The 24,222-nt window shown below is 52.5% G+C and overlaps 1 protein-coding gene across 4 annotated transcripts in view; it reads right to left on the reverse strand.

Moving 5' to 3' along the window:
- The window catches only part of CORO7 (coronin 7), a 54,471-nt gene that overhangs the window by 26,498 nt on the left and 3,751 nt on the right, over window positions 1-24,222 (reverse strand). For 2 of the 4 annotated variants that reach the window (XM_036920452.2, XM_036920453.2), the window contains exons 3-7: window positions 24,033-24,107; window positions 21,473-21,543; window positions 20,881-21,064; window positions 18,322-18,398; window positions 5,975-6,025 (exon numbers count right to left, since the gene is read on the reverse strand). In XM_036920452.2, coding sequence (XP_036776347.2) covers window positions 5,975-6,025; window positions 18,322-18,398; window positions 20,881-21,064; window positions 21,473-21,543; window positions 24,033-24,107 — 458 coding nt within the window. The remainder of the gene's footprint in view (window positions 1-5,974; window positions 6,026-18,321; window positions 18,399-20,880; window positions 21,065-21,472; window positions 21,544-24,032; window positions 24,108-24,222) is intronic. The other 2 variants (XM_036920454.2, XM_036920455.2) reach the window with 1 other exon arrangement.

A 24,222-nucleotide genomic window follows, 5' to 3' on the forward strand; every position in this document is an offset into this window, starting at 1 on the left:
CTGCTCTGCTCACCACCAGACCCCTTGCCCCAGTGATTGGGGACTCAAGGCGACAGCATGTCCTGGCCCCTGCAGGTGGCTGGGAGGAGGCACTAAGCTGTCAGTCACCACCCCCAAGTTCTGGAGACCTCACGCCCCCATAGAGCTTCAGCTTTCTTACTTGTGATCTGACTCAAGTTGCCAGGGCCGCCTGCCCCCCAGGGCTGTTTCAAGTATCAGCAAACTACATGTGAGAGGAACGCTCACTGCAAAGCACCATGCAAATCAAGGATTAGAGTGTTTCTGCCACTGCCTGATGCTGCGGGGCAGAGCCTGGTGCAAGCTCTGGGGGGCAGCCCTTCAGGAGGGCAGAAAAGTGCCCCTCGTAGCCCTCCCTCGGTGCTAGAGCTGTGGGTAGGAAGATTTCCTGGTCCCTGGGAGGAGAGGCAAGTTCACACCACAGGCGGGCCTGTCCCCCAGGCCCAAGCAGCGGGGGTGCTTGGGGCTGGAGGAAATGCAAACAGCTCCCTCCCAGTCACCCCAGCCCCTGGAGCCTGAGACCAAAGACCCTGTTACCAAAAATAGCTCACCCCAAACTGTGGCCAGCTTCCTTCAAGCTTCCCACGATCTCCTTGGGAATGAATGAGGGAGGGAAGTGGCCTGTGAGGAGCTGGCCCAGCGCCCCCTCCCCAGCCTGCAGAGGCCGACCCCAGCGTGGGAGACCCGTTGGAACGGCTCCGTGTCCTTCAAGGGGCTTTTCTCACTGCTCCCTTTCCTCCGGCTGCAGCAGGCACAGGAAGTTGGGACTGGAGCCTGAGAACCAGGGTCCAAACCCTCTCCCTGCAAGAGGGGCTATGAGGTCAGGGTAAAGGTCAGCTCCGCCCCCAACACCCGATAGTGGATCAGAAGTGTCACGTGGGTTCCCTAATCCTCTCATCCGTGTGCAAATAGCAAACCAGGTGGCTCACAATGCTTAGTGTACCATTCATTCATTCAACTGACACCCAAGGCCTCCTGAGGGCCAGCCATGGTGCCAACAGCTGGCAGGAGTGCTGGATGATTCACGGACGGATGGTCACACACTTGAGTGACTGACACAGGGCTGTTTATTCATAACATGAGTATTTAAGCTGCATGCTACACTCAGTCTTGTGAATGGTGGACAGAACATAAAGGGTCCCCCAACATAGATTATACAAGTCAGGAGGCAGATGTGAACCGAGGAGAAATAACTATGTTGTCATATGTTATTTTAAGGGCCATGAAGGAACAAAGTGGAGGCTAAATGTATGAGATTTGGAGTCAGACTGCCTGGGTGAAAACCCTTCCCTGCCTCTAACTACCTTGTCTCAGGATGAGATACTCAATGCCTCTGTGCCTCGGTTTCCCTATCTGTAAAACGCACCATAATGGGACCTACTTTGGAAGGCTGTTGCAAGAATGCTAACACCAGCGAAGCGCTAAGGGTTGTGTCCAGCACATATCCAGCATGCACTTTTTTTTTTTTTTTACCTACCACATTTGATCATTGACTAAGCTCTTTTGAATGCAGCTTTATAGATAGTGATTCAGTTACAAACACTACATACATTTTAGTTTGTTGCTCCATAAATAGTACCAGAATTATTTAATCAAAAATTTTCCCCGAAATTTGCTGAATAAATAGAAGGTTATTAGGAGTATCCAAGACAAACATTTTATTTCAAATTCCCTGAGAAGGAAATTTAAATGGGCTTTACCTTCTGAATGTGCTGGTGGGTAAATCTTTTAACATTTTAGAATCTTCCATTCTCATAAATACTATTGAGGAGTGTTTAGGAAACTATGCTCTAGTTTTTATTGGTATGAAAAGAAATACTGAAAAATAATTCTTTTCAGTACTGCCTTGTGCTAGAGAACATATTCATCAGTGGCTGGGGTGGGTAATCTAGCTTATTCCAAGAAGACTGATTCAGAAAAGAATGCAGAAAAATCATTTAGCGAAGATTATGTAAATTCATTTCTTGGTAACTCAGGGAAAATTAACAAAATGAAGTGATTTTAGTTCCTTTTATCCAGTAACCTGAAGATCTTTGGCCAGGATAACCAGGAAAAAATTGGCCTTTCAACACATATATTTCCAGGTAAACCTTTAGTTACATGCATGTTTGTAAAATACACTTACTGTAATTGCTGCTCTGCTTCAGTCATAGAACCATTCAGCACATTCTCACTTCCTTATTACTGCAATTACACATCTTCCAACTCACATCCCTCACTACCATCTAATCATTGCTTAGAAATATACCAGCATGTATTTTTTAAGCACAGTAACCGGGAACAAGTATATAATTGAGGGAAGTGGATTTAAGGCAACATTTGAGTTGAGATGTGAAGGTTCCGCAGGCATGAGCCAAAGGGGGTTGGGGGAGGGGACCAGCCTCTGTGAGGAGCTCCGGCCTGCGATACAAGGAGAGCAGGCAGCGCTGAGCTTGCGGGGCCTGTGGGGCAGCAATGGAGCACTTTCATTCAGAGGCACAGGTTGGGGAAAGGACGTTCTTTGCACGTCTCCCTCCTCCCTGTTACATACAGGAAGAAACCAGAAGCCCAGAGAGGGGAAGCCATCTGCTTCAAGTCACCCAGCAAGACAGCTGTCAGCTGCCTGAGCCATGGGCTGGGCCTGCGCAAGGGGGGGCCAGAGGCAAGGACAGGTGAGGAGACAGAGCCACGGCTGGCAGGCAGCAGAGCCCAGACCAGGAAGAGCCCAGGATCTGGCTGCCTCCCAGGCACCTGGATTTCCAGCAAACACCCCTGGATGAGTTCCCACTGGGGGGTCAGGCAGGGCAGGGTGGGCTGGCACACCCAGCTCCATCTGCCCAGGGGCCAGAGGAAGCCCCATGGGCAGGGGTGAGGTGGACACTGGCCTCCTCCCCGCCCTCTATCCCCAGATCACCAGAGTGATTTTTATTTTCAAAAGCGGCAAGTTCTTTGCTGACCTTACGGGGACTCAAGGAGGAAGAGCCCTCTATCCAAGTCCCAGATACTAATTCTTCTGGGGCAGGGGGGCGGGGCTACAGCTGGGACCCAAGCATCCTGCTATCCCGAAGCCCAGACAGCCACAGGCGTCTCTGGGGGCCACTGCTGGTAACACGAGCCGGGGCCAGATCTTGGGCTTTCCCTCTCACAGAGGACGGCCTTTGTCTCAACAGGCAGCAGGGCGCTCTGCTCCTGGAGAAGCACCTCAGTCCCCGAAGTCTCCCCCCAACACCTGGCCCCAAGATGAGAAGAGGATGGGCTGAGGCCAGCAGCGCCTGCCCAGCACAGGGGCGCCCGGAGTAGGCGCATGCCCGCATTCCAGCTACGGTGCAGCCCAAACCCCGCCACCACAGCAACACTTCCTGTGTGGGGCAGGGCAGCCGGAGGAACAGCCCTAGGCTCCTCCCTTGGGCGAGGGCACCTGCTCTGGTGATAAGACCCCTACCATCCAGCAGTGCCCCTCCTTGGGCAGGCTCAGTCCGTGCTCCAGATGCTGGCCCCCCAGGCCTGCCCGACACACAGGGGTGGTAGGAAGGCACAGGTCTGCCTGCGCATGGCAGAGATCAGGAGCTCATCCCAGGTCCAGCCCCCTCCTGCCTCTGACAAGGTGTGGAAGACTCACTGGCCCCTGAACAGCCTCTCTGCAGGCACACCCGTGGCTCCGGGGCCCTGGCCAGCCTCATCTGGGCTTCAAGCACGGTGAGGGGGCAGCAAGGGGCCCGGGGCTCCAGAGTTGGCCAGACCCAGCCTGCCTCTGCCTCTCACCTGTGTGACCCTGGGGCAGAAATGACCAAAGGGCTGACTTTAGAGGATAGTCACAAAGGTGGAAGGAGGTTATATGTGCCAAAGACCTGAACCTTATAAAAGGTTATAAATGCGATTTAAGAACAAAGCACAGGGTGTGAAAAGGAGGGAGATGCCTACGTCCCCTGCTCCTAGCTCAGGTCACCAGAGGCAAGACCCAGAAAAGACAGTGGAGGGAGGACTCCCCAGGCCCCGGCCCAGCCTACAGGCTGGGGGACAGCACCACAGCAGAGAGGCCAGAGGCCAGATGGGGGGCAGCACACCCTTCCCTGGCCCCCAACATCGGCCCCTCGTGGGGAAGGATCTCAGGAGAGGCACTCCCAGGCCTCTCCCCTGGGCTGGCCCCTCGGCTTACCCTGGCCGCCAGCAGTGGTTTTCCTAATAGAAGCCAGGTGTGGGCCAGATGCCCTGGGCGGAAGTGGGGGGCAGGGCCACGGGGCGGGCAGCATTCCAGGCCGGCTGCCCCCGCACCAGCAGCACAGGCACCGTCCCAGCAGCTGGGAGGGGGCGGGAGCCACCCACGCTCTTCCCAGGTCTTCTCTGCCCAGAAGCCCCCTTCAGCGGGGCTCCTTCCAGAGCCAGATCCTCCCCTCCTTCTAGGAACTTGGAGCCCCTTGGACAGCAGCCACTCGTCTTCACCTCAGCTCCATCACCATCCCCCGCATGCGGGAAGGGGGGGACATTCAGGCCGGGGGACATGACAGGAATGGGGGTGCCATGTGCTGTGCCCTGGGGTTAAAGGGCCTTGGTCTTCCTCCTTCCAGCTGAGCCTGGGTGCCCTCTCCAGGCAAGGCTTGGAGGGTAGCCATAGAAAGCCACGGTGAGCCCAGCGCTCACAGCCACACAGCCCTGAGACCAGCCGCGGGGACCACGGGCAAGAGCCGACCTCAGTGGGAAGCAGGGCCACGGGAGGCTGAGACCACCTCTGCCCAGCTTGGCTCACTGTCGGGACGGGGCCTCCTTTTGGTCTTCAGCGAGTGGCACCAGCCAGACTGCCTTCGGAACAAGGTGCAACTGGCTGCGCGAAAGGGGTCCTGTGTGTGTGCATGTGTGTGTGTTCACAGGGGGAATGGGGCCCCTGGCTACATGAAGAGGATCATGTGTCTGTGCATGCAGGGGAAACAGGAGCCCCCAGATGGGTTGGGGATTACCCTTGACCCCTGGCGGGGAACAAGCCCTAGAAATGGGGATGGGCATCACTGGGGAGCTCCTCCCCTGCGCTGGCAGCAGGACCCTGAGCTTCACCTTCCTCATGGAAGAAGGCTCCTCCGCTTCTAGAAAAGTCTTTTAAAAATACAAATCCACTCACCTCACTTTCTGCTTAAAACTCTCGGAACACCTAATCTCTCTCTGACACGCCACAGGCCCTCACCAAGGGCCCTGCCTCGCATCCGCACCCCTCGCTGAGTCCCGGCACAAGCTTGCCCATGCTGTCTGCAATCCTTAGCCCTCAACACCAAGCCAGCCCCTCGGCCAAGCGCTAGGTCTCCCCTTCAAGAGAAGCCCCCCAGCAATTACCCCATGTGTGTGTCTTGTTCACAGAACATTCCGTGCATGGCAACGAGCTGCTGCTGAGTGAATGACTGATTCCCCAGTAGCTCAACACCTGTAGCATGAACCCAAGGCCCGGCCTCTCTGCCCAGAACTCACAAGACCCAATGCATCACCACAAACACAACACACACACTGATGCCTGGGACCCGTGGGCCTGGCAAACCCCCAGCAGCAACCATGGGGACACAGTGAGGGTCTGCAGGCTCTCACACTGCAGGCTGCAGACAGTGGGGGCTGTCTTTTTGTCTCCTCTGTGGCTGGCCTCTGCTGACAGTGCCAGGAAGGGTGGGTAAGGGATAAGGGTCTCAGAGAAGAAGAGGAAGTCAGAATCTCAAATTAGCTTCCTGAAGCCACAGGATGCCTCCACTAAAGGCCTGTGGGCAGCCTGGCTGCACCCCACCCTGTGATCAAAGCCAGGCCCTGCCAGGACCAGAACATGCTTTCCAGAAATAGCCTCCAGCAGTGGGAGCCCACCTCCCAGGTGACCCTTACACACCCACCAGGCCTCGGCCAGGCGTGTGGGGTGTGGCAGAGTCCATCTGCCAAGACACTGAGCTGGCCCCTGCCTGCACCTATTGGAGCCACAGGGGCCTCAACCCAGCCCACTGCCTGCACAATTCACCTGGGAGGCCTCGGGCTTTGCTCTGGGGTCGAAGATCCGCAGCTGCTTGTCCTGGAAAAGCAGAGGAGGAAATAGTATCATTAGGGTGGGTAGGGTCCCTAGGGGCCAGGCAGTCTCCCCAGTTCCTGGCTATCACAGCCCCATGCCCCAGTATACAGAGCTGGCATCTCACTCCAGGGGACCCCCTCCAGCCTGGCTCCTCCTTCTCACCACAAGGGGCAGGCCCCCTTTTCTGCCCCAGTCACAGAACACAGAACTCAGTGACAGTTCACATTTCCTGAGCACCTACTACGTGTCAGGTACTTCACACACAAGATCCCTCCCCATCTTTCCAACCACCTTATGAAGCAGTGCTCTGACCATAAAGATCCCTCCATAGACGAGAAGCTGAGGCCCAGAATGAAATTCCAGGCTATCAGCTGCTACGCATGTGTCCGGCCCTGTACTTGGTCCAGCCCACAGGGGCTCACAAAACGTTGTAGTTTCTACACTTAAAGAACTTGGCGTCTAACCACAGTGGTGAGATTATATGTCCTAACCATCACCCAGCACACAGCCACTGATTCAAATTACTTGAGGGTGGGATGGGGAACAAAAGATTAATGAATGCCCATAGCTTGTATAAGGACTTTAATTCTCTGGAAATTGTATGTGTGAACAAATGCACGTGCTTAAAGAATGGGGGGAAAGGTGGCATAGGAGCTGCATCCATTGACTACTTACAGGCTTGACAATGATAAACTGTTTACATGCTAGAAGGAAGATGTGGAGTGACATGGTTGGATTCTACTGTGATAAAAACAAACACAAATCAGTAGGCTTTGCAAGAATGCAGAGCAAGGAGAAAGGTCTTGACCAGCACAGGCCATGTGTTACTGCAGGGCACCAGGGGTGGGGAAGGTAAGGGAGTGATTAGCTCTTTCTTTTTACATCATAGCACAGCTCTACTCTTTCACTCAGCATGGATTCCTATTTTTGTACTTTGGAAAGTTGGGAACCAGCAGTGAACAACTGGATTTGAAACTAAAAACACAATACCATTTATATCAGCACCAAAAAAAAAAAAAAAAAAAAAAAATGAAAATACCTGGCTGCAAACCCAACAAATAATGTACAAAATCTCTCCAAGGAAAACTACAGAACTCTGGTGAAAGAAATCAAAGAGCTAAATGGAGAGAGATTGTATGGCCATGGACAGGAATCAATATTGCCAAAATGGTAGTTCTTCAAAAATGCCAGCCATTTATTTTATGGGTATTGACAAGCCAATGCTGAAGTTATGTGGGCAAAGACTCAGAATGGTCAACACAGCATGAGATGGGATAAACAAGTCAGAGGACTGACACTACCCAACTTTAAAGCTACAGTAACCAAGACAGTGTGGCATCAGCATAAGAATGGAACAGACAAGAGAGAAAAAGAGACAAGAAATAATAACCATACGGATCAAAGACCAAAGGAACAGAACAGAGATCCCAGAATTAGACCTCCATAAATAGAGTCAACTGATCTTTGACAGAGGAGCAAGGTCAACATATTGGAGAAAAGATGGTCTTTTCAACAAGTGGTGCTGGAATACCTACACATCCACAGGCCAAAAAAGGAATCCAGACACAGATTTGAGGTCTTTCACAAAAGTCAACTAAAAATGGATCACAGACCTAAATGTGAAATGCACACTGATAAAACCTCTAGAAGACAACACAGAAGAAAAACTAGGTGACTTTGGGTTTGGCAATGACTTTCTCGATACCTCAAAAGTATCGAATGATAGAAAAAACTGGTAGGCTGAACTTCATTAAAATTATAAACTTCTGATGCAAATCAAAACCACAGTGAGATAACATTCATATCAATCAGAATGGCTATTTAGCAAAAAGACAAGAAATAACAAGTGTTGGTGAGGATGTGGAGAAATGGGAACCCTCATACACTGTTGGTGGGAATGTAAATGGATGCAGCCACTATGGAAAACAGCTCTAAAAATAGAACGACACTATGATCCAGTCATTCCACTTCCGGGTATTTATCTGAAGAACAGGCAAACTCTAATTTGAAAAGATATATGCACTTCTATGTTTACTGTTACCTTATTTACAACATCCAAGTTATGGAGGCAACCTAAGTGTCCACTGATGGATGAATGGATAAAAGAAGATGGGGTATATATAAATATGTGATGGACTTGGCCAGAAAAAAAAGAATGAAATCTTGACATTTGCGACAACTTGGATACACCTAGAGGATATTATGCGGAGTGAAGTCAGAGACAAATACTATCTGACTTCACTTACATGTGAAATCTAAAAAAACAAATTAATGAAACAAAACAAATCAGATTCATAGATACAGAGAACAATCTGGTTGTTGCCAGAGGGGAGGGAGGTGGAGGAATGGGCAAAATAGGGGAAGGGGATTAAAAGGTACACTTCAGTTATAAAATAAGACACAGGGCTGCAATGCACAGCATAGGGAATACAGTTAATAACATGGCAACAACTTTGTGTGGTGACAGATGGCAGCTAGACTTATAGTGACATTTTGTAACATATACAAATGTTGAATCACTATGCTGTCCACCTGGAACTAATATTATACATTAACTGTACTTCAATAAAACAATTTTAAAAATACTAGAAAAGTTATACATTTCTGGCCTGCAAGAGACACTGTGAAGAAAATGAAAACAAAAGCTAAAGACTGGGAAAAAATATTTGCAGAGAACATAACTAAGAAAGGACTTGTACCTAAAACATATAAAGAACATTTAAAACTCAGAAAAAATAAAGCAAAATAACCCAATTTAAAAATGGGCAAAACACCTAAACAAACACTTCACCAAAAAAGACACACAGATGGAAAATAAACATATGAAAAGATGCTTAACAACATATTTCATTAGGGAATTGTAAATGGAAACAGCAAGGAGAGACTGCCACACATCAGTTAGAAAGGCTTAAACCTGAAAAACTGTCAACACCAAATTTAACAAGGATGTGGAGCATCAGGAACTCTCATTCGTTGCCGATGGGAACGCAGAAAGTACAGCCACTATGGCAGTTTGCAGTTTCTTAGAAAAGCTAAAAACATGATCCAGCAACTGTGCTCCTAAGTATTTACCTAAATAAGTTACGTCCACGAAAATGTTTACAGCAGTTTTATCATAGTCCAAAAAAACTAGAAGCAATCAACATGTCTTTCAACAGCGAATGGATAAACAGTGGTACATTCATACAATGGAATATAATTCACTGATAAAAAGAAATGGCTTGTGGGTAAAATTGTAACATTTCCAGAATACCTTGCCTGGCTTTAGTGCATTTGCATATCCTCAGCGGTGGAGAGTTCGTCTCCATATCAATGGGTAATTACCAGGGCAACCGAGGGCGTGTCTGAACCTGAGATTTTAAGGGGAGGGGCTGGCCTGCTTGCTTGCTTCCTTCCGGAGCAGAGGAGAGAGACGGCTCTGGACTGCAGTTTGTAAGCAATAAACGGGCTTTAAACTTTATTTCTCCCTTTGACTGATTTTGGTTTTTAGAGGTATTTCTTCTCCCCAGAATTACATTTGGCAGCAGTGGGCAGGATGCGCCGAACCCGAAATCTGTCATAATGGGTGTGACCTTTGGGAGGGCTGCTCCTGTGGATGGTGGGGAGGTCCCAGTGGATGCGGCGGTGCCGCTTGACCTGTTTTTATCCCCCCAGCTGTGGGACTTCCAAGTTGGGAACCCCTAGTGGGGAACTGGTCAAGGGTAAAGTACCTCTTAAAGGGGTGGGGCCTTCCACAGAACTGGGGAAGGGTGGAAACACCGGAAGCTGCAGAATCAGCCCTCCGTGGGTTGGAAGACTGCTTGGAGACCCTAGGGGGCCGTGTAGTGGCTGCCATTGTAGGGTCCCTTTTCATCAAGATAGTGGAAAATGTTATACAGGAGAAAGAGGGGATTATCGAGGGACTTATGCACCAGAGACCCACTTCAGCATTGCTTGGAGGGGCTGGGCGATAACCTACGGGATGCTGTTAGAGAAGAGAGACAGTTACTAAAAAGGCGGGTCACACTCCTCTAAGATTCCTTAGCGACTGGGATGGGGGGAGAGGGCAGGAAAAGCCGTGTTGTGTTGCAGGAGGCCGTGGGTGAGGGGGAGGAAAGAGTAGAGCCTTCAGCCCCGGAAATGGCGGAGGAGCCAGAGCCGTTGGGGGGAGAAGCCGGAGGGAGGAGGAGACGGCGGGGCCGTGGGCGGATCTGCTACCCAGGCCACCGCCAGAGGTACCATCTTCTCCTGTTTTAAAGGCCCGCCTGGCTGTAATTAAGAAAATAAAAACGAAACAACCGTGGGCTCCTCAGGGAGAGGGGCAGCCCCCTCCCCAGGTTGGGGAGCACTCCATGCTCCGCCCCTATGCCCAGGACGAGCTGGTGGACATGAGCGTCCCGTATAGGCAGAGGCCATCGGAATCTCTGCCTACGTGGCTTTTACGTCTCTGGGACATGGGGGTGGAAAACATTGTTGTGTCGGGTACTGAGATGAGTAGAATGGCTTCCCTGACAACTCACCCTTCCCTCCCGCAGCGGTTGCAAAATGCCCATCATGCCTCAGGGAATCAGACCCTCCTGGAATGGCTGACAGCTGCCATCAGGGTAGTTTGGCCTAATCAGGGTGATTTACCATATTTTCCCAGTAGTTGGAAAACGTATGCAAAGCTCCAACAGGTACTGCGGGAATTGGGTATGAAAAACACCATCTATAATATGGACCCCTAGGGCCCTGATGAGAAGGTGTTCATTATAGGAATGAGAAACCTGGTGCTGCACACAGCTCCCACATCTCTCCTTGGGTCCCTAGTGACTACTCTTGCCCCCACACAGGGCAACCTGTATGTGAGGCTACGTGTACTTCAGCAGATCTGGGGGAGGTTGAAACAATAAGGGCAAGGAGGGAAGTACAGCCTATGACTGAAAGGAGACACGCAGAAGGCCGCGAGAAGGTCTCGAGGACCCTGACGTGGGTTGATTTGGTAAAGGCCGGGGTACTGAACGAAAAACTTGATGGGCAGCCCAATAGAATATTATTAGAACTGTGGCGCCAATTAAAGCCAGAGCAGCAGTTCCAGCCGCTGAGGTCCAGGATATGGAAACCAGAGTCAAGGCCTCATGCCCGGCCTGTGTCCCTGCAAAACTTCATGGGAGACAGTACTCAGGATTCGCTGGGCCCTCAGACCCACAGGAGGACGATTGGGCATCACGGTTCAACTGAGGGGGGTCAAAGTCCCCACCTTTGGGGACATGGTGGGGACCAGAGGCCACATGTAGAATTAGCAATTCATTGGTTCCCTGTGAATGTACAATGTGTCCTGGCACCGGTTGGACACAGGAGCTGAGTGTTCTCTGATTCATGGCAACCCTGAGCGTTTTCCTGGGACCCCTGCTGTGATAGATGGCTATGGGGGTAAGGCAATTAGAGTGAAGAAAGCCCAAATCCCATTGGGTACAAGGTGTTTACACCCAAAGGAGTATACTGTGTACATTTCTCCCATCCCTGAATATATTCTGGGGGTAGATATCCTGCAGGGCCTGTGGTTGCAGATCACTGCAGGTGAGTTCAGACTGAGGGTACATGTCGTAAAGGCAGTTCTGAGGGGACATGCTAAGCACCCACCTGCAGCTCTGCCTGTACCTTGGCAGGTGACAAATATTAAGCAGTATAAATTGCCTGGGGGGGGGGCACAAGGAAACCGGAGAAACTCTCCAGGAGTTGGAGAGGGTGGGCATCATAAAGCCCACTCATAGTCCTTTTAATTCCCCAGTGTGGCCAGTGAGAAAGCCAGACGGCTCCTGGCATATGACCGTGGACTACAGGGAAATGAATAAAGTCACACCCCCTTTGCATGCTGCCACCCCCTCTATAACACACATTCTGGACACCCGCAGCCATGAACTGGGGGTATCAGTAGTAGTAGACCTTACTAATGCTTTCTTCTCTGTTGACATAGCACAGGAAAGCCAGGAACAGTTTGCCTTCATGTGGGAAGGCCAGCAGTGGACATTCACTCTCCTTGCACAGGGATACCTCCACAGTCCCACCGTCTGTCACTGACTTGTAGCCCAGGACTTGGCCACATGGAGGAAACCGCAAACGGTGTGGCTGTATCACTACATTGATGATACTATGCTCACATCTGATTCTCTTTCAGATTTAGAAGGGGCAGTTCCTAGACTGCTGCAGCATCTACAGGAAAAAGGATGGACTGTGTGTGAACAGCACCAAGGTTCAAAGACCTGGTTTGTCTGTGAAATTCTTGGGGGTTGTCTGGTCGGGTAACACTAAAGTTATTCCTGAAGCAGTTATAGACAAGGTCCAGGCCTTCCCCATCCCTGCCACTGTGGCAGTATTACAAGAGTTTTTGGGTCTTTTTGGCTACTGGAGAGTATATCCCACAGTTGGCACAAATTCTGAAGCCCTTATACTGGCTGGTATGAAAGGGCATCAGGTGGGACTAGGATGAGACACGTGTAGCTGCTTTTACTGCTGCCAAGGGGGCAGTCAAGGCCATGTAGGCCTTGAATGTAGTGAACTCATCAAGGCCCTGTGAGCTAGATGGTCATGTAACTGAAGATGGTTATGGATAGGGTCTTTGGCAGCGGCTTGAATGGACATGCCAACCTATTGGAATCTGGTCACAACTAAGAAAGGAGCAGAGGTCTGGGTCACCTTGATAGAGAAGCAACTGGCTGCTGTGTAACACGCCTTGCTGGCTACGGAGCCCATTGCTCCAAGGTAATAACCACCTATCACATCACGGGGTGGGTGCAAAACTGGACCCAAAGGCCACGGAGTGGCGTGGCACAGACACCTACAGTGGCCAAATGGGGTGCATATTTACAGCATCACAGCACCCTCCTTTCTATTAGCCCCTTAAGTGGCAAACTCCAATGCTTATTGGGGCCAGTGACCTATACCAATGGAAAGCAGGAAGAAATTGCTTTTCAGCCCTTGGTAGCTGAGACTCCTTATCAGGAGTCTATACCTGAAGATGCTTGGTACACTGATGGCTCCAGTCATGGGCAGCCCCCGAAGTGGAGGGCTGTGGCTTTCCATCCTAAGACTGAGACAATATGGATGGAGGATGGAGAGCGGAAGAGCTGTCAATGGGCTGAGTTGTGGGCGGTATGGCTTGTGATCACCCAGGAGCCTTCCCCCATAGTTGTCTGCACTGACAGCTGGGCTGTCTATTGGGGCTTGACCCTGTGGCTACCAACATTGGTATCATGTCAGCTGGATGGCTGGTCACCAGCCCCTTTGGGGACAAGAGTTGTGGCAAGACCTATGGGCCTCTGGTCAGACTAAGACTGTATGTATATCATGTGACTGGCCATTTGCCTCTGGCAACCCCAAGGATGATGAAGCAGACATACTGGCCCAGGTGTGCTGGCTAGAAGGAAAGCCTGCCACTGATACAGCAACATGGGACAATAGTAAGGGGGCCAATACCCCCTGTCAGGTGGCAAATAGACTATATTGGGCCTCTGCCCATATCAGAAGGATATCGGTATGCCATGACTTGTGTGGACACAGCTATGGACTATTGGTTGCTTTGCCTGCACTTCATGCCGATCAGCAAACCACCGAGAGGGGCCTGGAGTATCTCTTTGCAGCCTATGGCCACCTGCAGGTGACTGAAAGCAATCAAGGCACCCACTTTACTGGACAAGCATTACAAGGATGGGTGCAGCAATTAGGAATAAAGTGGAAATTTCATGTACCATATAATCCTACCGGGACAGGCATGATAGAGAGGTGCAATGGTTTGTTGAAATCTGGCCTGTCGCCTATGGGCAGTGCTGCAGCGTTTCAATGAGAAGCCACATAAAGGAGCTTTAGCTCCAACACACCTGCTGCCTCTCCTATACAATTGTACGTCCAAACCAAAGAGGAGTTATTGAAGCCCGGACGTGGCCAGCAGAGCAACATCCTGCCGCCAGCCCTACTGCATTAAGCCCTGGAGACACTGTTGAATGGCCCTGGCCCTGGGCGTTCTGACACACGGACCGGCAGTGGCTGGCCCTTCTGGCACCTCGGGGGAGAGGCCTGGAAGCTGGCCTCCTGTGTGTTCCTGGAGTGGAATACAGCAGAGTGGCCCCCAAAGGTCACAGTAGTGTACCCAAAATGTCTGGGAGGTAAGAGCATCTTACAGGGAAGTTTTGTTTTATCTTTATGGGCCAGTGACTGCACCTCCCGGAGCCCTATATATTGACCCATCTGTCACTCCCACAGGGAGGGGGGTGAAAGCCTGGTGTACTAGACCAGGACGAGGTCCCATTCCTGCCACCCTTCTATCACAGGACCACTCTCTAGCATGTAACCTACCTGATGGACAAGATTTGCCTATGCTGGTGTCATTAAACATGTACCTTATCGCCCTTAAGGCTATTTTCTCCTACAGTCCCTGTGGCCTGAATGCGCCCCCTGGCGGCAGCTGCCGCATGATGACTGCTCTGAACGCTCAGCTACAGCCTGACCCTGGAATAGACGGGCTATGGACTTAATCTGTGTAAGACTTTGAACCCTGCTGAATCCTCTGGCTTGAGGATTATCATGATTTTATTACTGTTGCTACTGTATGTCATTAGTCTGGTCACAATGCTCCAGTTTTCTCGCCCAGGGACCACTGGGGAAGAAGAGGAACAAGTAGATTGTAAGGCGAGATTTCTGGAGGGGTGGCCTGTGGGTAAAATTGTAACGTTTCCAGAGTATCTCTCCTGGCTTTAGTGCATTTGCCTATCCTCAGGGGTGGAGAGAAGGTCATCTCCATGTCAATGGGTAATTACCTGGGCAACCAAGGGTGTGTCTAAACCAGGGAGGGGCTGGCTTGCTTCTTCAGGAGTAGAGGAGCTGGCCTTGTACTGCAGTTTTAAGCAATACATGTGTTTTAAACTTTATTTCTCCCTTTGACTGATTTCGGTTTTCAGAGGTATTTTGCCCGGGATTTCCTCTCCCTAGACTTACATGGCTAATACCCAAACCCATCAAACTCCTAGAAGAGAAGATAGGGGAAAAGCTTCATGACATTGGATTTGGTAATTATTTCTTAGATACAACACCAAAACACAGAAAACAAAAGCAAGAATAGACAAATGGGTCTACATTAAACTTGACTTTTGTTCATCAAAGGACACAATCAACCAAGTAAAAAGATAACACACGAAATGGGAGAAAATATTTGCAAATCGTGTATCTGATAAAGATTGGTATGCAGAATACATAAAGAATTCATACAAGTCACCAACAAAAAAATCAAATGGCCAAAAAGCACATGAAAAGATGTTCAACATAAGTAATCATCAGAGAAATGCAAATCAAAGTCACAATGGGACATCACCTCATACCCATTAGGATGGCTACTATCAAAAAACCCAGAGAACAAGTATCGGTGGGGATGTGGAGAAGTTGGAACTCTCACGCACTGTTGGTGCGAATGTAAATGGGTCAGCTGCTGTGGAAACGTGTGGCAGTTCCTTAAAAAATTAAAAATAGAATTACCATATGATCCAGCAACTCCACTTCTGGGTGTACACCCGTTAGAACTGGAAATGGGGTCACAGCGGGCTGTGTGCCCACACATGCTCACCACAGCAGCTAAGGTGGAGCGACCCGAGTGTCCCCCAGCAGATGAAGCGATAAACCAAACATGCACAGAGGCACAATGGAGTATCATTCGGTCTGAGAGGGGAAATCCTGTCACACGCTGACAGATGATGAGCCGCAGGGACACTACGCTAAATGAAAACGGCCAGTCACAGGGGCAAATGGTGTATGACTTCACTTACATGAAGTATTTAAAGTCATCCGATCCCGGGGCACAGAAGCAGAAGGGTGGCTACCAGGAGCGGGGGAAGGGATGGGGAGGGGGTAGGTACCTGGTTAATGGGTCTGGGGTTTCAATTCAGATGTTTTCACAACAATGTAAAATATACTTGACATTACTGAACTGTATACTTAAAAACGGTTAAGATGGTAAATTTTATAATGATTTGTGTGTTTTACCACAATGAAAAAAAAGCCAGCTATCAGTCCACAAAAAGATACAGAGGGCCCATAACGCATGTCGCCGAGTGAAGGCAGCTGACAGGGACGCGCCACACACCGTGCGCGGTTCCAGCTGCAGAACAAGACGTTCGGGAAAAGACAGACCCCATGGAGACGGTGAACGGACCAGTGGTTACCAGTGGGTTGGTGAAAGGGAGGGAGGGATGAACAGAGGAAGCACAAGGCCCCTTAAGGGGGTGAAGCCGTGCTATACGATGCTGGAGTGGTGGGCACGTGGCACCACGCATCTGTCAAAACCCTCAGAATGCACAGCGACAAAAGTAATCCCTGATGCAAACTCCGGCTTTGGTTAACACAGCTGTGTGCTCTAAGGGTGGCAAATGCACCACACCAGTGCAAGAGTGGGTGGGGGGGACAATGGAACTCCATGTTCCTGCCTGGCCCCTGCCTTGGTGCTTGGGATGCAGGGATAGCAAACAGCCCGCACCCACGTGCTGGGTCTGAGCGTGGTCACAGGAGACTCTAGGGGGGAACCTGAACCTGAGCTGAACCCTGAAGGACAAGGGGAGCTTGCACTGGGAGGGAAAGGCACCTGAGGGAGGTGGAACGCGAGCAAAGGCAAAGACGGCAGCTTGCTGGCACACAACGTGGAGGGGAAGACAGGGCCAAGTAAGGAGAGCGGGCGGCGCAGGAACAGGGCAGGCGCTGGGCAAGCGCATGGCTGGATGAGGGAGGGGGCCAGTCTAGAGGAGGCTCAAAAGCCAGGCTCCCTCCAACACCATGCGTGGCTCCAAGGCTCTCGTGTCAGTCCTAGCAACGCCTTCCTTGCTGCAGCTCACTGAGCAGTGCTATGTGCCTGGTGGTCACCAGGCCGGGTTCAGCGACTAGCCCTGAGCCCTGTTCCACTCCACGGCCTCAGAGTTAGAAGGAGGCTGTTTAGAGACAGAAGAGACACAGGACCCAGGACAGGGACAGGCAGAACAGTGAGAGACACAGAGAAGACAGAGAGACAGAGGGACAAAGAAAGGGAAGGAAGAGAGAGGGACAGCGACAGAGGAGGGGCAGAAAGACAGAAACAGAGGGGATGCACAGAGACAAAGACAGGACACAGAGAGACAGAGAAAAGACAGCAAAGGACAGCGAGAAAACAACTAGAGACTGAGGAGAGACAGTCAGGCCAGCAAGAGACAGAAGGACAGGGAGAGAGACAGTGAGACCACAGATCTCCATAGACGACAGGCGAGAGAAACTGCCTCCTGGCAGCAAGGGCCCCTCCCACCTGGGCAACAGAGCCTCTGAGCCGAGCCAGATGGTCTGGGTCAGGATGCCAAACCCACCCTCATGTGCTTTGTGACTGGGACAAACCCGAGCCCCGGGTAGCACAAGAGCAATGGCAGTGCTCTCAGAGTCACCGTGCTTGGCACACGAGCACTCCCTAAAGGCAGCTGGACCATCGAGGGCAGGAGTAAGATGCTGGGTTCAGATAGGGCTCAGCCTGGGCACGGATTCTGCCTGGCCTGCTGGTGCCTGCGAGGGGGTGATGGCGGGCCATGAACACAGGTCCTGGCTGGGCTCACAGGCACAGCCAGCCGTGCGGAGCGGGAGCCATCCGTGGGGCTGGCACGCCCCCTGGCGGCTGGCGGCTGCTTCCCTCTGCTGGGGGAGCTGAGGGAGAAGTGGGAAGGGAGCCAGCCTTGCGGGGGAATCAGGGCTCCAGGGAGGCTGAGTTGCTCCAAGGTAGGACAGGAGTTAGAACTGAGCACAGCCAAGATGGGGCCTGGCTTTCCCTGCCAAGGGAGAGAGGGTGTGGAGAGGGGGAAGGCATGGGACCGGGGGACACAGGGCCTGGCATCAGCCAGCATCCCAAGGCCTACTGTCTGCACGTGGGGGCCAAAAAAGTACCCTGCGTATGGACGCTGCTCAACATGAGCCTCACAGAAAGGAAGGCAGTTTTGACAAAGCAGACAGGCTGCCAGGAGAGACTGGCTGAGGGTGTGACAGCTGAGTGGCACAAAACAAGGCCCAGCAGGGTCGGCATGGGGCTTTGCTTGGGCCCCGGCTTGATAGAGACCCCAGGTCCTGGTACCAAGGTGGGGAGGGGGCTCCCAGATGCAGGTGTAGCCAGAAGGTGCGAGGGCAGCTGGGGTGGGGAGGGGGCTCTTGAAGGTTCATCCTGACCTCAGTGCCCTTCTGCCAAGCCCCAGAGGCAGAGCTTAGGACGTGTGCTCCATGACACACTGGCCCAGCACAGAGCCAGGCACACCTCAGGCCCCCTGCAGGCACTTGAGTCTCACTGTCCACCTGCTTACCTTGCACATCGTGCCCACCAAGGCTCCATCCCGGCTCCAGACAGCACCCTGCACCAGGTCCCCATGGGCCACCAGCTCTGCAGAGGAGCAGCCAAGGTCAGGAAGGGACCCAGGGTCCCCCCACCCATCCTGGGGGACAAGAGCACTGGAGAAGCGGACGCAGGAGGGCTCGGCAACTCCCCAGGGCAGAGGCAGCAGCCGCAAGAGCCCTCCTGGGCAGGAGGAGCGAGTAGCAGCTCCTTCCGGACGCGCTGCCCCGGGCCCAGGTTCTTCCTCCAGCCCCCTTGCCGGGCCACGCTCCTACCCAGACCCCTCCGGAGGCCCTCTGCTCTGACGCCCCTCGCTCTGAGGTCTGGCTCCCATTTCCTGCCCAGGCTTGCTCCTGGCCCCTCACCACCACACCCTTCACTGGGTCATGCCAGCCACAGGCGTGCCACGCACGCTCCCACCCTGGCCCTCTGCTCAGGCCAACCCTGCTCCGCCCCGCAGTGTGGCAATATCCAAATATGTCCACAACTCTTTGACACTTCTCCAGATAATAGTTGAATCACGTCCCTAAAAAGATGTTCATGTCCTAACCCTCAGCCACCATGGTGTGACATAACTTTGGAAACAGGGTCTCTGTCAAAGATCAAGTTAAGCTGTTATCAGCAGTATCCTCATAAAAGGAGAAACTGGACAGACAGACACATGCAGAGGGAAGGCAATGTGAAGACCATCTACCAGCCAGAGCACTTTAAGCTACAGAAGCTAGAAGCAAGGAAGAGGATTGAATTCTCCCTCACAGCCTCAGAAGGACTCAGCCCTGCTGTCACCTTCATTCTGGACTTCTGGCCTCTAGACTGTTTGTTATTTTAATCCACCTGGCTTGTGGCACTTAATCACAGCAGCCTTAGAAAACCGACACACCCTCCCTTCATATTGTGGAGCCTAACTCCCTTCCTCTTGAGTGTGAGCAGCTTAGTAACTCACTTCTAACAAAGAGAATCTGGTGAAAGAGACATCACCCCGTTCCAAAGCTGGGTCACCAAAGGCACTGTGGCCTCCTCACAGCACCCTGTCTGATTCACCAGGAGAGGCCGGCCGCCATGCAGCGAGGGCACCCAGTCAGGCCCTGGAGGCTCCCACGGCGGGATCGCAGGCTCTCTGCCCTCAGCCAGCACCAGGCCAACAAACCATCTGGAAAGCAGATCCTCTGGCTCCAATTAAGCTTTCAGATGATGGTGGCCCCAGCCAACATCTCAACTGCAACCTCATCAGAGACCCTGAGCCAGAACCACCCAGCTAAGCTGCTCCCAAATTCCTGACCCTCAGAAACTAGGAGATAAGTGTTTATAGTTGGGTTAAGCCTCTATGTTTTGGGGCAATTTGTCCTGCAGCAGTAGACAACCACTACACCAGGGTTGACTCCTTGCTCTGCCGTGGACTTGCACCACGGGCCTCACTATTTAACCTCATCTGTAACGTGGGAACAGAAGACGCCCCAGTGAACTGCTCTGGTGAGGAGCTGTGAAGCCAGACACCTAAGAAGGGCTTTGAGAGATGGCAGTTACAGCAGGTTGACTCCCCGATGACACAGCACCTGGTGACCTTCACCTCTGCTTCAAGGGCAGGCTGGTCTCCCTGATCACACCAGGAACTCTGGGGCAAGTTATGCTACTGATGACCCTTGGTTGACAGGGCACAGACCCCTTGGTCGCAGCCCCAGAGGTGGGGACACTGCTCAGCCCTGTGGGGAAAGGCCATCCCTCAACCCTCTGGGCCCCGTGTCTTTACCCAAGAAGGGGTCTGAACAAGTCAGAGAGGGTGCCGCAGAAGAACACCAGGAGGCCAGTGTGGGCCTTGGTACGGGTCACAGCCCCTCACTGAGGAATCTGACCCAAAGCTGTCATCATCTGTGCGTGGGCTGAATGTCTGTGACCCCCAAAATCTGTATGTGGAAGCCTAACTTCTTCTGCGATAGTATTTGGAGGCAGGGCCTTTGCAAGGTAATTAGGTCATGAATGGGATTAGTTCCCTTATAAAAGAGATCCCAAAAAGCAACCTGTCCCCTCCTGCCACGTGAGAAGACGGCTGCCTAGGAACCAGGAATAAGACACGACATCTGCCGGCACCTTGGGTTGGACATCCAGCCTCCAGAACTATGAGAAATAAATGTGTACTGTTTAAGCCACCCAGTCAATGACATTTTGTTAGAGCAGACTGACTTAGGACCAGCTAAGACATTCTGCACTGGGAAAACGAGAAGCATGGGGGTTGGGGCGCCCGTGGGAGTGAACTCACAGGGAAGAAGTCAACTTCTATTTTCAAAACCAAAATGACGTATGGTTCAAGAATTAATAGATAAGGAAGTTACTTAGACATATGCAGGAAAAAGCAGGGAAAGCAGCTAAGCAAGGTGAAAACAGATGCCTATGGGAAGTGGGGAGGGATGGGGCGTTTGTTTATAAGCCTGGTAGAATCTCGTGACCTTTCCACTACATGTGAAATTGATACGTATTTCAAAATTCACATCACCAAAAACACAAACAAGCAGTGTATGCAGAGCGTGACCCGTACCCGTGAGGGGCTGCTGCTGGGTGGCGTCCCAGACCTTCAGGGCCCTGCCTGCCACGCTCAGCAGGACGCCATCGGCGGTGGGGTGGAACTGCAGCACCTCGACCTGAAGGTCCTCCGGGCCCAGCACCAGCCCAGGCCCCGAGGGCAGCGCCTGGCCGGGGGCTGGCAGCCGCCACAGCCTCACCTGTGGGGAGGAACAAGTCTGTGAGCCCAGGGCTTGGAGGGGCCCTGCCCAGGCTGCCCCCCACCCAGCAGTCTTATCTGGGCCCAAGGACTGTGGATCCTGTGTCGGGGAGGGCAGGGAACCGGCTCCAGATCACAGGGTGTGGTTAGAGGCTGGGGGAGGCAGGGGCTCTGCTCCATCTCCCTGGCACCTCCCACACACCCAGCCCTGCTCTCTACAGGCAGCCAAGCAGGACAGCAGGTCATGGCCGCGACCACAGCTCCGCAGCAAGTGTGCGGTATGACACAGCGCTGCACGGGTTGAAGAACCAGAACGTTTGGGCTGGCTGGCCCGGAAGCCTACGGAGGGGCCGAAGGCCCTGGGCGGGCAGGAGGGGCACTGAGCAGCAATTCCAGCGGCTCCACTCACCATCCTGTCAGCCGAGCCCGTTGCCAGGAGGAAGTTGTCAAAGGGAGAGAAGTCCAAGTCCGTGACCAGGTCTGCGGGAAAGCAACTGGCTGACACGGGCCCAACAAGAACCGGCTAGAATGTCATTTTCAGCCTAACATGGGGTCCCCTGAGCCAGGAACCACAGCCCAGGGCTTCAGAGGTGTCACCTCTGCCCACAGGGTGATGGCATCTCTGCAAATGATGGGCAAACACCACAGGCCCCACGTGCAGCATGTGTTCTGAGCCCTGCAGGCCTAGGGTGGCCAAGGGCCCTGGCATCAGGAAGTGAGCAGAATGATGGGCACAAAGCTCCTCAGATTACCAGGTACCTACACTCACCCAAAATCCAGAGCCCAGGGCAGGACCTGGCACTTGAATGTGTGAACAAATGCAAATGCTGGCCCCCTGCTCCAGCCCCCGAGGCAGTCACAAATGGAACAGATGCCACCCGGGCTCAGTGGACCCTCAGCACCTCCATGGGAGACACACACGTCTCTGCAGATGTTAAGACGTAGGCTGGGCTTGCAAGGGGCACCGCAAGGTCAGGGTCAGGGCAGGCTTTGTAGAGGGGGCCATGGTGGGCCCTGGAGGATGTGAAGAGCTACAACAGGTTAGGATGGCAGAGAGGCAGGGGCCTGGATGAACACACCCAACCCAGGAGTTCTCTGCCCCTCGACTCCCGCCAGCCAGGGCTGACTAATCAGCCGGAGAGCATCTGACCCAAGTCCAAGTCGCCAGCTTCTATGTTACGGGAATTAAACCAGGAATGGGATGGCCTAGCGACAGGGCAACTTAGGGACTGGCCTGCCTCAGGGGCACCAGCTGGCAGGGACCCTCTGAGGCCTGCATGTCCACCTGCTCCTTTGGTTCTGAAAGCTCCCCAGAAGTCTCCCAATAAATCACTGTCCCTACTGCCCTGGGCCAAGAGCAGAAGGTGTCCCTGACGGTTGGGCGCCCAAAGGCAGGGAAGCAGCCAGGGCCCAGCTCCCCAGTAACGGGCTCGCTGCTTCCCCATGAGTAGACTGCATCCTCGAGAAGTAAGCAGCGCCTAAGCACACGGCTCAAACAGAGGAGGGTTCTGACTCCAGCTCTGTCAGCAGCACTGCCAACATCAGCAGGTTCCCAGTCTCTGAGCCTCAGTTTTCTTAGCTGGAAAATGGGTTATTTTAAAACCTACTTCAAAAGGTGGGACAGGAGATGAGAGAACCAACTTCTTGTACCTATTAAAACACAGATGTATTTCAAAACATTATGCTAAGTGAAAGAAGCCAGATTCAAGACTACATGTGGTCTAATTCCAGTTATGTGAAATGTCCAGAAAGGGCCAGAGAGAAGCCAGCAAACGTTTTCTGTAAAGGATTAAGTAGTAAATATTTTAGGGTTTGAGAGCCATATGGGCTCTGTCCTATCTACTCCACTCTGCAGATGTTGGGAGAAAGTAGCGATAGACTGAATGTCAACGAAGAGGTGTGACTGTCCCAACAAAACTATTTACAGACAGGCAGCAGACCAGAGCCAGCTGGACAGTAGTTTGCAGACCCTGCTGCAGAGGCAGAAAGTAGATCAATGGGTGCCTGAGGCTCTAGTGCCCGGAAGGAAATGGATTCACTGCAGAGAGGCCCAAGGGATCTTTGGGGGAAATGTTCTATAACACGGTGGTGGTATATACAACCCTGTAACTTTAATAAGAAACATCAAATTCCTCACTTAAAGTAGGTAATGGTAATGGCACATAAAGGACACCTCAATAAAGTTTTAAAAAGCTTTAGAAAAGAATTAAAGGAAAAAACACAGACAGCATTCTTAGCACACAGAGAGCTCTTGATCAATCTGCTCTCCTGTTATTTTATTAACCACTACATCGTCATCTGGATCCTACGCTAAACTGCACGCACAGACTAGGGACCAAGGATCAGCCCCCTTCCCTCACCCAAGGCCGCCCAACAGGGGGCCAGGAACACAAGCCAGAGTGGTGGCCCACAGCCGCCACAGCTGGACAAGAGAGGAGACAGCTAGGCTGGGGCCGCCACAGCCCAAGGAGGGCAAACTGTTCCCTTACTGCAGGCAGGATGCCAGGCGGGCTGCTGGGCATCCCCAGAAGCAGCTGCAGCAGACAAAAGCTCTTTGTGAGGGCCCATCTCTGGCCCTGCAGCCCAGCCAGCCACCCGCCACCCCCAGCCTTGGAGGGCCCTGAGCAGCCTGGCTGGGGGGATGCCTGGTGGTAACGAGTGGTCTGCTGGGCTCTGGGAGGGGACACAGTTGAACCTTCTGCAGTGACCAACCGCTGCACATCCTCCGCCTCTTGGTTTGACGCCAACGAACACCAAGCCTCCCTCCCCTCTGCCCAAGGCGAATCCTCAACGAGGACCCAACCCAGCCTTCCAATCTGGACTCCATCTGTCAGAACGCACAATGACTGTGACAGGAGGGACCTGGCAAGCAATGGAGCTGTGGGACCAGATGAGTATGAATGCCCAGGTAAGTATGGCCCCCGGGGAGGGGCCAAGCTGCACACTTCTTGGGTCCAGCTTCCACTCACCTGAATGGCAGCCTAGGTGGGTCACGAGTCTCTTGTCCTCTCCCTGGCCTTCCAGAGGCACAATGCCCAACACACCTGTCAATCAAACACAGGGGCTCTAACTTCAGGCCTAATGGGGACTATCTACTGCCCAGGGCTCCCAGAGGACACAAGACCCAAGAGCTCAACCTTGGACTTCCCAGAACCTTCA

This window comes from Manis pentadactyla, chromosome 10 (genome assembly GCF_030020395.1).
Source record: "Manis pentadactyla isolate mManPen7 chromosome 10, mManPen7.hap1, whole genome shotgun sequence".
NCBI lineage: Eukaryota > Metazoa > Chordata > Mammalia > Pholidota > Manidae > Manis > Manis pentadactyla.